Below are 12014 nucleotides of genomic sequence, written 5' to 3'. Positions count from 1 at the left end.
TGTTACTTCCTTGGCTTCTTACTTGTCCCATTATTCTCTACTCTGTCACCAGGGCCATCAGTTTAAACATGCAGATATATTCATATTGCTCCATTGGTTAAAATTCTTCAGTCTGCCCATTGCTCTCAGGGCAAAAAAAAATCTAATCTTTACCATATTGTTAAGGCTTTTCTCAATCTGGCCACACTTCTCTAGCTTGTTTCTCCCCACCTGCCCCCTCTCACTCCAGCTCCTCAAGCTCTTTCTACTCTCCTCATGTAGTCCGTTTTGGTCTGTCTTTCATTCTTTGTAGATTTACATCCAGTAAAACGCAGAAGTACTTACTTAGTGTTCATTTACATTAGTTTTTACAGTTAATGTATACCCAAATAACTACCACCCCATACGGGATATAGAACATTTTCATCATTGCAGAAAGTGCGCTTTTCAGTCTAAGCCCTACACCACCGTTTGATTTCTGTCATCATAGATTAGTTTTGCTAGAGTCATTTCTTTTCTGTGTATATGTGTGTGTGTTGATGTTTGGTAGAAACTAGTAAAATTCTGTAAAAGCAGTTATCCTTCAATTAAAAAATTTTTTTTTCTTTAAAGATGACTTTTTTAAAGAGCAGTTTTAGGTTCTGAGCAAAATTGAGAGGAAGGTATAGAGATTTTCTATTTACCCCTGCCTCCACTTACATTTTCTTAAAAAATGTTTTTCCATTTTCCAGATTGTCTACCTCCCTCTCTGGCCTCTCCTCGATCTCCTTTGCTCAGTGTGCTTTCTGCTGCTCCAAGTGTTGGAGTGTCTTTGATCTCAACTTCATGGAGCTCCTCTCCACCTACTCTCCGTAGGTGGTCTTATCTGTTTCATGACTTCCACTCCTGTCCGTCTGCTGACTTTCCCTGACTTAGATCTCCAGGCCACTCTTCCCAAGTTCCAGACTCATTTGTTGTCTATTTGGCATCTCCACCTGCATGTCTAATGGATATCTCAAATTTAACACGCCCCCAGCCAAACTCCTGGTCGCCCCTTCACACTAAACCTGCTGCCCCGGCAGCATCCCTGCCTCCTCATCTCTAGAAATGGCAGCACTAAGGTGTCAGTCTCCATTTGTCTTTCTCAGATTCCTGCATCTCATATACTATCAAGTCCTGTTGACTCTAACTTCTCGTGTTTTCCTAGGCAACAGTTTCTCACTGCCTGTATTGTTATCAGCCTAGAGTATTGCAGGAAACTCCTAAATGATCCCTCTGCTTCTAACCTTGTCTTTTCTCACCCCAGCAGCTGGAGTGATCCAGTTAAAATGGATCACATCATCTTGTCACTCTTTTGCTCAAAACCTTCTAGCACTTCTCTGTTGCCCAAAGTCAAGAAAATTTTACAGTTTCTCACAAGGTCTTACGTGATCCTTGGACTCTTACTCAGAAATTGTGTTTTCTTACTTTAGACTCAGTTCTAACCATTTGTCAGATTTCCCACGAACAGATTAGATACCACTCATGAAGTGTTACATCATGATGGGCTGTCTACAACCTCGGGAAGGTGTGAAGAGCAGGCCTAAGAGTTGAACGTGGCAGTTCGCAGCTGTTTAAATAGGTGAACACCGGGTGATATCTTCCTTCAGCCTGGGCTCTGACCAGGTGCTAGTTGAGAAAAAATAGGAGGGAGAAAGAACTCCCTTTGGGTTTAAACCAAACTCTCTGAAACTTACTGATACTTTACCTTTCTCAAACTGGCAAATCCTGCTTACTCAGGAAGAGTCATGAGAATAAAATAAAGATGAAAAGTGCTTGGAATCTTGAGTCATCAAAAAGAGATTAAAGTATATTCTGTTTAAGAAATCTGTGGTTTATATACGCTTGTGTGTATGCATGTTTGTATGCATGTACATGTACAGTACATATATGATTTCCATAAAAAGGTTGCAATGTAAAAATTGTTCTTTTTGTTTCCACTTCCTTTCTTTTGCTTACTGCAATAAAGTAAGTCACTTTTGGTACATTAAAATAACCTCATGAAAATATTGTGATCACTGACACAGAGTTCTGATACTTTTATTGTTCTGATTCACAGGAAAAATGGCGGCTGCTTCCAGCATTTTTAAAGGTAATTAATATCTAATAACAGTTATTTTTCCAATCAAGAATCAAGAAATAAGCCTTTTTTAAAATTAAATTTTTATCACCAACATTTTTTGACTTTGTACAACTGTGCACTTTTCTAAGTTTCAGAAATATGAGAAATTATAAGGCAGTAAACCCTGTCCATAAAGTACTAGGTAGGGGATTGTAATCTAATTTTAGAGGTAGGAAGTAGTTTACATTGTCACTTGGCATAGGAATAATACAAACCAAAGTGTACAAACCAAAGTGCTGCTGGCAGAAGATTGATGCCACAGGTGGTCAGAAAGGGCCTCCTAAAGGAGGTGAGACATAAACTACATCCTCTGAGGAGGGGAGGACTTCCCAGTTGGCTCAGTGGCCTGGCAGAGTGCAGTCCATGGGGTTGCAAAAGAGTCAGACACAACTTAGCAACTAAACAACAACAATAAGAGGAAAGGAATTACCTAAGCCAAAAGGTAGGATGCGGGGAGCATGGCTTAATAAAAGACCTCAAGAGGAGGATCCATGGGGTCTGTTGAAAACAGAGTCCAGTCTGCTTGGCTGGAGCGGATGAGTGGTTCAGACAAAGGAAGTACAGATTATAAGGTTCCTGTTATCATTGAATTTCAGGTTTAAAGTGCTTATGCTAAATAGTAGCAGGTTCCACAATGAGAGACCACTTGACACCCAGTAGGATGGCTATATTGAAGAAAGAAAGAAAATAACAAGTGTTGGTGGGGATGTGGAGCAATTGGAACCCTCACAATCTACTGATGGAGATTCAGCCGCTTTGGAAAACAGCCTGGCAGTTCATCAGATGGTTGAACATATAGTTACTGTATGATCCTGCAATTCTACTCCTAGGTATTTACTCAAGAGAAACAAAAACATATGTCCATGCAAAAGCTTGTACACAGATGTTCATAGCAGCATTATTTATAATAGCCAAAAATAGACACAACTCGAATACCAAATGATGGATGGCTAAATGAAATATGATATATCCATACGATGCAATGTTTTTGACAATAGAAAGTGCCAATACATGCTACAGTGTGGATGAATCTTGGAAGCATTATGCTCAGTGAAAGAAAAGAGGGTTGAAAAATGAGTCAGGTTTTTTCCATCTTAGTTCCGTATTATTGGCAGAAGGGAGCATGCTGGTAGATGAGGCTGGGAATTGTCAAGGCCAGATTTCTGACCAGTTTTTACGGTCCGTGGGCTGCTGAAGAGTCCAGAAAGCATGTCTGTGAGAAATAGTGGAAGAGCCTCTTCAGCCTGGAAGAGAGAACATAAAAGAGATGTGATAACTAAATGGACTGTGGTGGAGAAGACATTTTCTCCAGAAAAGACATTAAGCCCATGGCGGGGGGGAACTGCAGGATGTTAGACTACAGATCATTATAAGAGTGAATTTTTCCCCCAACAATCAGGACTATTTCAAAATGGGATAGCTGCTTAGTAAGCCAGTGAGATCCCTCAAAAGAGGTGTAATTAAAGCAGAGGCCCTGTGATGCTTTCTGTTGAGTGTATTCTAGAAGTGTTGAACTAATTGTGTTTGAACATTAATGTAAAAAGTTGAACACGTTACAGTCCTTTTAAATCCTAAGACTTTGGAATCTGTGTTTAGCATTTCAGGGTTTTTCATAGCAGCACACAGCACTGTCTGTGTAGCTGTACTGACTTTTGAGATGAAAGGCAGTCACTGGAGCTGATCTGTTCATTGGTCCCCGGGATTCACCTTGCTTTCAATTTTAAATGCATTTAATTTTGGTTTCCTTAATAGAGATCCTTATTTTTCCCCCTCATTCTTCTAAAAGTGATACAAAAGACCAGATATGGGGAAATCATAAAATCGCTTACATAGGAGCAAGAATAAAAGAAAATAGGCATTGTTTGAGGGTTGGAGAGATTGCTATATTTTTTTCTTGGATTTTCTTTCTTGCCTAATTTGTTAGCTCATGGGGAGTCATTAGATATATATCTTGAATTCCAAACGTCAGGTTGTTTTTCAGGGAGGAAAGTTTGAGGTTGTTCTAGTAAGATGGAGGAGAAATGGAATGAGCACATGAAAATAGAAAGTTTTGCCAAGTAAAATTTATGGATTTTTTGTGGTCACTTTGGTTTTGGGGAAAATTTATAGATCAGGTTAAGCCCCTTGTGTAATCTGCTATTTCATTGCTAATCTGCTTTTATTTTTTATCCATTTAGGTGAAAGGCCTTGTGAAACAGCATATAGATTCATTTAACTATTTCATTAATGTAGAGGTAAGCATCAGATCTTGGGAAAGGATATGATTACAAATGAACTGGAAGCCAGAGTCTTTCCTCATGTTACTCTTTCCATTGCAGATAAAGAAAATAATGAAAGCCAATGAAAAGGTTACAAGTGATGCTGACCCCATGTGGTACTTAAAGTAAGGAACCAACTACTCTTAGTTTGCTATTTTGATCATGTTTAACATTTTTGTGTGTCTATCTGACTTTTTTTTAATAGTGATTGTAGTCGCTATCAAAATTCTTTTAATATAATTCTTTTTTGTTTTGAATACGAAGATAATTATCAAATGTTCAATTTTTAATTGGTAAGCTAATGATAACAAGTAGTTATGAGTGAAAAGTTACTGAAACTTAGGTTTAAGCCTTTCTTAAAAACAATTTTATAGACTTAAAGAATTACAAAAATAAGACAGAGTTCCAATGTTACCATTCACCCAATTTATGCTGATGTTAACATCTTATGTAGGCATAGCACAATTAGCCACACTGGGAAATCAGCACTGATACAGTACTGTCAACTAATCTTAGGTTTCCCCCAAATGTCCTTTATCTGGTCCGGGATTCAATCCAGGACCTGCATTAGGTCCAGGTGGCATAGGTCTCCTTTGTCTTCTCCAACCTGTGCCAGTTGCTCAAGCTCTCTTAGTCTTGGTCTTGCATGTGACCTTGACATGTTTTTGACCTTGACACTTTTGAAGAATTCTGGTCAGTTGTTCTGTGAAAGGTCCTCAGTTTGGGTGTGTGTGTTTGCTCATGGCTACATTGGTTTATGCCTTTTTGGCCTCAGAAGCGATGCTTTGTGTTGCTCTTACTGCACCATATCAGGTGGTATAGCTGTCAATCTGTTTTATTATTGGTGATTTTAACTTTGTTCGTTTGGTTAAGGTGGTATCTTCCAGGTTTCTCCACAGTAAAGTTACTATCTTTCCTTTAGTAATCCATCACAGTCTTACAGGGTGATCCTTTGAGACTATGCAAGTGTCTTATTTGCCATTCTATTTTTCCCACTACTTTAGCATGCATTGGTGGTTTTCACCTTTAAAAGTAATTACTTTGGTGTTTATCTAGTGGCCAGTACCTTTTTCTATCATTCCTTCTGCATTGATGTAAGAATTCTACTGTGAGAAGAGCTGTTTTCTTCCCTCAGCTTCTTTCTGTTCACTTCAGTTTAGTTCAGTCCAGTAGCTGTCATGTCCTACTCTGCAGTCCCACGGACTGCAGCACGCCAGGCCTTCCTGTCCGTCACCAGCTCCCGGAGCTCACTCAAACTGTTGTCCACTGAGTCGGTGATGCCATCCAACCGTCTCATCCTCTGTTGTCCCCTTCTCCTCCCGCCTTCAATCTTTCCCAGCATCAGAGTCTTTTCCTGAGTTCGTTCTTCACATCAGGTGGCCAAAGTATTGCAGTTTCAGCTTCAGCATCAGTCCTTCCAATGTATATTCAGGACCTGCTTCCCTTTAGAATGGACTGCTTGAACCTCCTTGCAGTCCAAGGGACTCTCAAGAGTCTTCTCCAACACCACAGTTCAAAAGCATCAATTCTTCAGTGCTCAGCCTTCTTTATAGTCCAACTCTCACATCCATACATGACTACTGGAAAAACCATAGCTTTGACTAGACAGACCTTTGTTGGCAAAGTAATGTCTCTGCTTTTTAATAAGCTGTCTAGGTTGGTTATAACTTTTCCTTCCAAGGAGCAACGTCTTTTAATTTTGTGGCTGCAGTCCCCATCTGCACTGATTTTGGAGCTCAAACGTAAAATCTGTCACTGTTTCCATTACTTCCCCATCTATTTGTCATTAAGTGATGGGACCAGACCTTTTAGAACTAACACCCAAAACAGCTGTCCTTTACAGTATAGGGGACTTGAATGTAAAAGTAGGAAGTCAAGAAACACCTGGAGTAACAGGCAAATTTGGCCTTGGAGTACGGAATGAAGCAGGGCAAAGGCTAATAGAGTTTTGCCAAGCATAGCAAACACCCTCTTCCAACAACACAAAAGAAGACTCTACACATGGATATCACCAGATGATCAACACCAAAATCAGATTGATTATATTCTTTGCAGCCAAAGATGGAAAAGCTCTATACAGTCAGCAGAAATGAGACCAGGAGCTGACTGTGGCTCAGATCATGAACTCCTTATTGCCAAATTCAGACTTAAATTGAAGAAAGTAGGGAAAACCACGAGACCATTCAGGTATGACCTAAATCAAATCCCTTGTGATTATACAGTGGAAGTGACAAATAGATTTAAGGGCCTACCTAGATCTGATAGACAGAGTGCCTGATGAACTATGGAATGAGGTTCGTGACATTGTACAGGAGACAGGGATCAAAACCATCCCCATGGAAAAGAAATGCAAAAAAGCAAAATGGCTGTCTGGGGAGGCCTTACAAATAGCTATGAAAAGAAGAGAGGCGAAACGCAAAGGAGAAAAGGAAAGATATAAGCATCCAAATGCAGAGTTCCAAAGAATAGCAAGAAGAGATAAGAAAGCCTTCTTCAGCGATCAATGCAAAGAAATAGAGGAAAACAACAGAATTGGAAAGACTAGAGATCTCTTCATGAAAATTAGAGATACAAAGGGAACATTTCATGGAAAGATGGCCTCGGTAAAGGACAGAAATGGTATGGACCTAACAGAAGCAGAAGATATTAAGAAGAGGTGGCAAGAATACACGGAAGAACTGTACAAAAAAGATCTTCAAGACCCAGATAATCATGATGGTGTGATCACTCACCTAGAGCCAGACATCCTGGAATGTGAAGTCAAGTGGGCCTTAGAAAGTATCACTACGAACAAAGCTAGTGGAGGTGATGGAATTCCAGTTGAGCTATTTCAGATCCTGAAAGATGATGCTGTGAAAGTGCTGCACTCAAGATGCCAGCAAATTTGGAAAACTCAGCAGTGGCTCCAGGACTACAAAAGGTCAGTTTTCATTCCAATCCCAAAGAAAGGCAATGCCAAAGAATGCTCAAACTACCACACAATTACACTCATCTCACATACTAGTAAAGAAATGCTCAAAATTCTCCAAGCCAGACTTCAGCAATACGTGAATCGTGAACTTCCGGATTTTCAAGCTGGTTTTAGAAAAGGCAGAGGAGCCAGAGATCAAATTGCCAACATCCACTGGATCATGGAAAAACCAAGAGAGTTCCAGAAAAACATCTATTTCTGCTTTATTGACTATGCCAAAGCCTTTGACTGTGTGGATCACAATCAACTGTGGAAAATTCTGAGAGAGATGGGAATACCAGACCACCTAACCTGCCTCTTGAGAAACCTGTATGCAGGTCAGGAAGCAACAGTTAGAACTGGACATGGAACAACAGACTGGTTCCGAATAGGAAAAGGAGTACGTCATGGCTGTATATTGTCACCCTGCTTATTTAACTTCTATGCAGAGTACATCATGAGAAACTCTGGACTGGAAGAAACACAATCTGGAATCAAGATCGCTGGGAGAAATATCAATGACCTCAGATATGCAGATGACACCACCCTTATGGCAGAAAGTGAAGAGGAACTAAAAAGCCTCTTGCTGAAAGTGAAAGAGGAGAGTGAAAAAGTTGGCTTAAAGTTCAACATTCAGAAAACAAAGTTCATGGCATCGGTCCCATCACTTCGTGGGAAATAGGTGGGGAAACAGTGTCAGACTTTATTTTTTTGGGCTCCAAAATCACTGCAGATGGTGATTGCAGCCATGAAATTAAAAGACGCTTACTCCTTGGAAGAAAAGTTATGAGCAACCTAGATAGCATATTCAAAAGCAGAGACATTACTTTGTTGACTAAGGTCCATCTAGTCAAGGCTATGGTTTTTCCTGTGTTCAGGTATGGATGTGAGAGTTGGACTGTGAAGAAGGCTGAGCGCCGAAGAATTGATGCTTTTGAACTGTGGTGTTGGAGAAGACTCTTGAGAGTCCCTTGGACTGCAAGGAGATCCAACCAGTCTATTCTGAAGGAGATCAACCCTGGGTGTTCTTTGGAAGGAATGATGCTAAAGCTGAAACTCCAGTACTTTGGCCACCTCATGTGAAGAGTTGACTCATTGGAAAAGACTCTGATGCTGGGGTGGAGATTGGGGGCAGGAGGAGATGGGGACGACAGAGGATGAGATGGCTGGATGGCATCACTGACTCGATGGACATGAGTCTGAGTGAACTCTGGGAGTTGGTGATGGACAGGGAGGCATGGCGTGCTGCGACTCATGGGGATCGCAAAGAGTCGGACACGACTGAGCAACTGAACTGAACTGAGTGTAGCACTTTCACAGCATCATCTTTCAGGATTTGAAATAGCTCAACTGGAATTCCATCACCTCTACTAGCTTTGTTCACACTGATACTTCCTAAGGCCCTCTTGACTTAGCATTCCCAGATGTTTGACTCTAGGGGAGTGATCACACCATCGTGATTATCTGGGTCATGAAGATTCTTTTTGTACAGTTCTTCTGTGTATTCTTGCCATCTCTTCTTAATATCTTCTGTTTCTGTTAGGTCCATACCATTTCTGTCCTTTATTGAGCCCATCTTTGTATGAAATGTTCCCTTGGTATCTCTAATTTTCTTGAGGAGATCTCTAGTCTTTCCTATTCTATTGTAATTTTATTTAAATCAATATGAACTCGTAGATAGTTATTTTATTATTTGTATCATAATCCAGTGCTGTCATTATTTTATTTCTCAAATAGTCCCAGATTCGACCATAGGAAGCTTCCATCGACTTGACCTTTTAACATGCCTGTGTTTCGGGCACTCCTTTACTTTCTGTTACCATGAGATGTGGTTCATGTAGTATTTCCCTGTTCCAGACTGGAATCAATCACTTCTCCAAGCATCCTTAGTCTCCTCTTTTGGAGAGTAGTATTTTAGACACCAAGATTTGGGTACTGAAGTCTCAGTAGACAGAGCTATACTTATTGTTCATTCAATCCTAGGATATATAGACAGTAGTTTCAGAATTGTTAATTCCTCACTCTATGAGAATAAAATTTACTAATATTTGTATGTTGCCTTTCTTACAAGAATGGTAGCAAACTATAGATACTCTTGCATTTGCTTTTTTCCGTATCATTTTTAGGGAGCTATAATTTCAGTATTTTTGTAGAGAGATTTACTGCATTTTTTTTAAAAGTCAGCTTGATGGTATTCCCTCTCTTTTGTAAACCGTGTGTTCTGTGACTTCAGGATCTCCAGTTGTAATTTTTCAGTTTGCCATCCTCTGCAAAATAAGCATTTGCCAAAAGTGTAATCTCCTATCTGGAAGGAAAATAGCTTGATTGTTTATATGTTCTTTGAAGAAGTATAACTGATTCTGGAATAACTTGCCTTTCAGATATCTTAATATCTATGTCGGGCTCCCTGATGTTGAAGAAAGCTTCAACGTAACTAGACCAGTGTCCCCTCATGAGGTAATTACCAACCATAATTTAATTGGATTTGTTTGGCTCAATTGGAAGAGTCAGTGCCCTTAAAATATATTCTTAAAAAAATGATTTAAAGATAGGGGGAAAATATATTCTCCAAAAAGGGAGAAGACAAAGAGTTCAGAGTAGTTCAAGAAGACTGAGGCTGCAGCTGTCACAATAATTCCTCCTGACATTGAAGAAAACTCATGGGTGTTACTGCAGTTAGAGAAAGAGGACATGAAGATTTCTTGGAGGGATTTTGACTCTTGGAGAGATGGGGAGCGTGGGAGAGCCAGGTGGGCAGGCAGTCATGGGACCCACAGCAAGACTCGGAGTGCAGGTACTGCAGGCTCTGCCATACAACTCTATTCCTATTGATAGCAGAGAGCATCCGAGGGAAACAGAGGGATCCCTCAGGTAGTTCTGTGGTCCTGTCCAGTTTCATTCCCATTTGAAGGGATTGTTAAGACCATGAATATCTGCCTATCATGGGTATTACCTTAGTTTTACTAAAAAAGAAAACAAGATAATATTTATAGAGTATACCAGCACCATTCTAAAATACATATTCATACTTTTAGGAATTAAAGTTACTCACATGACTGAGATACAGAAAGTTTATTTAAAACTTATTTGGTAGAGCCAAGATTTGAACACAGGCCAGAGTCCACACTAACCGTCATGCCAGCCCACTTTCTGTCAGACCTGAAGAAGGCTTGATCTAATTAAATAAATGGTGTAAGCAATGCTTACTGGTCAATAATAGGGCTTCACTGGTAGCTCAGACAGTGGAGAATCTGCCTGCAATGTAGGAGATCCGGGTTTCCGTCCCTGGGTTGGGAAGATCCCCTGGAGAAGGAAATGGCACTTAACTGGAGTGGGCACAACCCACTCCCGTGTTCTTGCATGGAGAATTTCATGGATAGAAGAACCTGGCGGGCTACAGTCCATGGGATCACAAAGTATTGGACATAATTGAAGTGACTTTTTAAAACCCTAGGCACAATTAGGCTAGAAAAAAGTTTATATCTGTCTTTGGTTTAGTAAAAGCCCAAGAGAATTCAGCATCATGAATTATATGACTGAGGTTCAGAGGAATTCTCTTTTTGAGACCACAAGCCATCTGATGACCTTCAATATAATAGAGAAGTCTTCAGAAGATTCTGGTGGGTTTCCTGTGTCCAATCATGGCCCATGTGAGGGCATCACTTAGTGAGTCATGGCCATGTAAAAGTAAAGCTCGCACCAACCATTCCAAAAGTTCTGCAAGTGATTCAGAAACTGTTAGAATGACGAGTTTGAGTGATTCATGCTCTGACATGTCACTTGCTTGCAAAGGAATTTTATGATATAGTTTAGTATATTTGAAGAAGACAAGGAGATACAGTTTAATTTTTTTAGTTTGTGTGTGTACATACTTCAATTATGTGTGTGTGTTCAGTCACTGAACTGGTTGTTAACTGTTTTGAGTAAGCCACTGATGACTTTCCAAGGTCCCAGTTTGCAAAGAAGGATCTAACGGCTTCAGAGATGTGGAAGGAGACTGGTGATAACATCAGGTCAGGGAGAAGAGACTCAGTCCAAGATTTATTGTCCCATTTCTGGGCTGTCAGGGGCAGGGATGCTGTGGCAATGTCCAGATCCATGATTGGCATTGTCCCCTCATGGAGAAGGTAAGGTCATAACTCCCAGTTCCCTTAAGGAAGCATGAGGGCAGCTGGGTACCATGGAGGGGTCAGAGTCCAGCATGGACCTTACTACTGCTTGAGATTGGCTCTTCGAGGCTATTGGGACCCATTCTTTCCCCAGAGGAGGAGCAGTGATTGTGTGATTCTCTTCCAGTGCCGATTGCGGGACATGACGTACTCCGCTCCCATCACAGTGGATATCGAGTACACCCGAGGCAGCCAGAGGATCATCCGTAATGCCCTACCCATTGGCAGGTGAGGCCTGACGCTGCCTGCGTCATGCCCTGTGAGGTGACCCCCGGGCAGTGCCAACACTCTCCGTGCCCCGTTCTCTTGTCTGAAATGTGGGGGAATGGAGCCTCCTTCGCCGGGTTGCTTTATGGGTCCAATGAGTTAGTATATGTAAAACACTTGGAGCAGCATTCATCACGTTGTTGTGTTTCAATTGTGAGGTTAAGGAAACTGCTTCCATTTCCTCCTATAACTCCAGGCTGTTAGGGAAGCACTAGGTAAGATAGCATTTCATTCAACTCTCCTGGGCCAGT

The 12014-nt window shown here is 40.8% G+C and overlaps 1 protein-coding gene across 1 annotated transcript in view; it reads left to right on the top strand.

Annotated features, from left to right (window-relative positions):
* Window positions 1-12014, top strand: part of POLR3B (RNA polymerase III subunit B) — a 115933-nt gene that overhangs the window by 2022 nt on the left and 101897 nt on the right. The window contains exons 2-6 of the mRNA XM_040234807.1: window positions 2057-2089; window positions 4297-4353; window positions 4438-4502; window positions 9709-9784; window positions 11624-11724. Coding sequence (XP_040090741.1) covers window positions 2057-2089; window positions 4297-4353; window positions 4438-4502; window positions 9709-9784; window positions 11624-11724 — 332 coding nt within the window. The remainder of the gene's footprint in view (window positions 1-2056; window positions 2090-4296; window positions 4354-4437; window positions 4503-9708; window positions 9785-11623; window positions 11725-12014) is intronic.

Source organism: Oryx dammah, unplaced genomic scaffold (genome assembly GCF_014754425.2).
Source record: "Oryx dammah isolate SB20612 unplaced genomic scaffold, SCBI_Odam_1.1 HiC_scaffold_29, whole genome shotgun sequence".
In the NCBI taxonomy this organism is placed as follows: domain Eukaryota; kingdom Metazoa; phylum Chordata; class Mammalia; order Artiodactyla; family Bovidae; genus Oryx; species Oryx dammah.
Note: the sequence above shows the minus strand (reverse complement) of the source record. Positions and strands in the feature narration are given on the sequence as shown.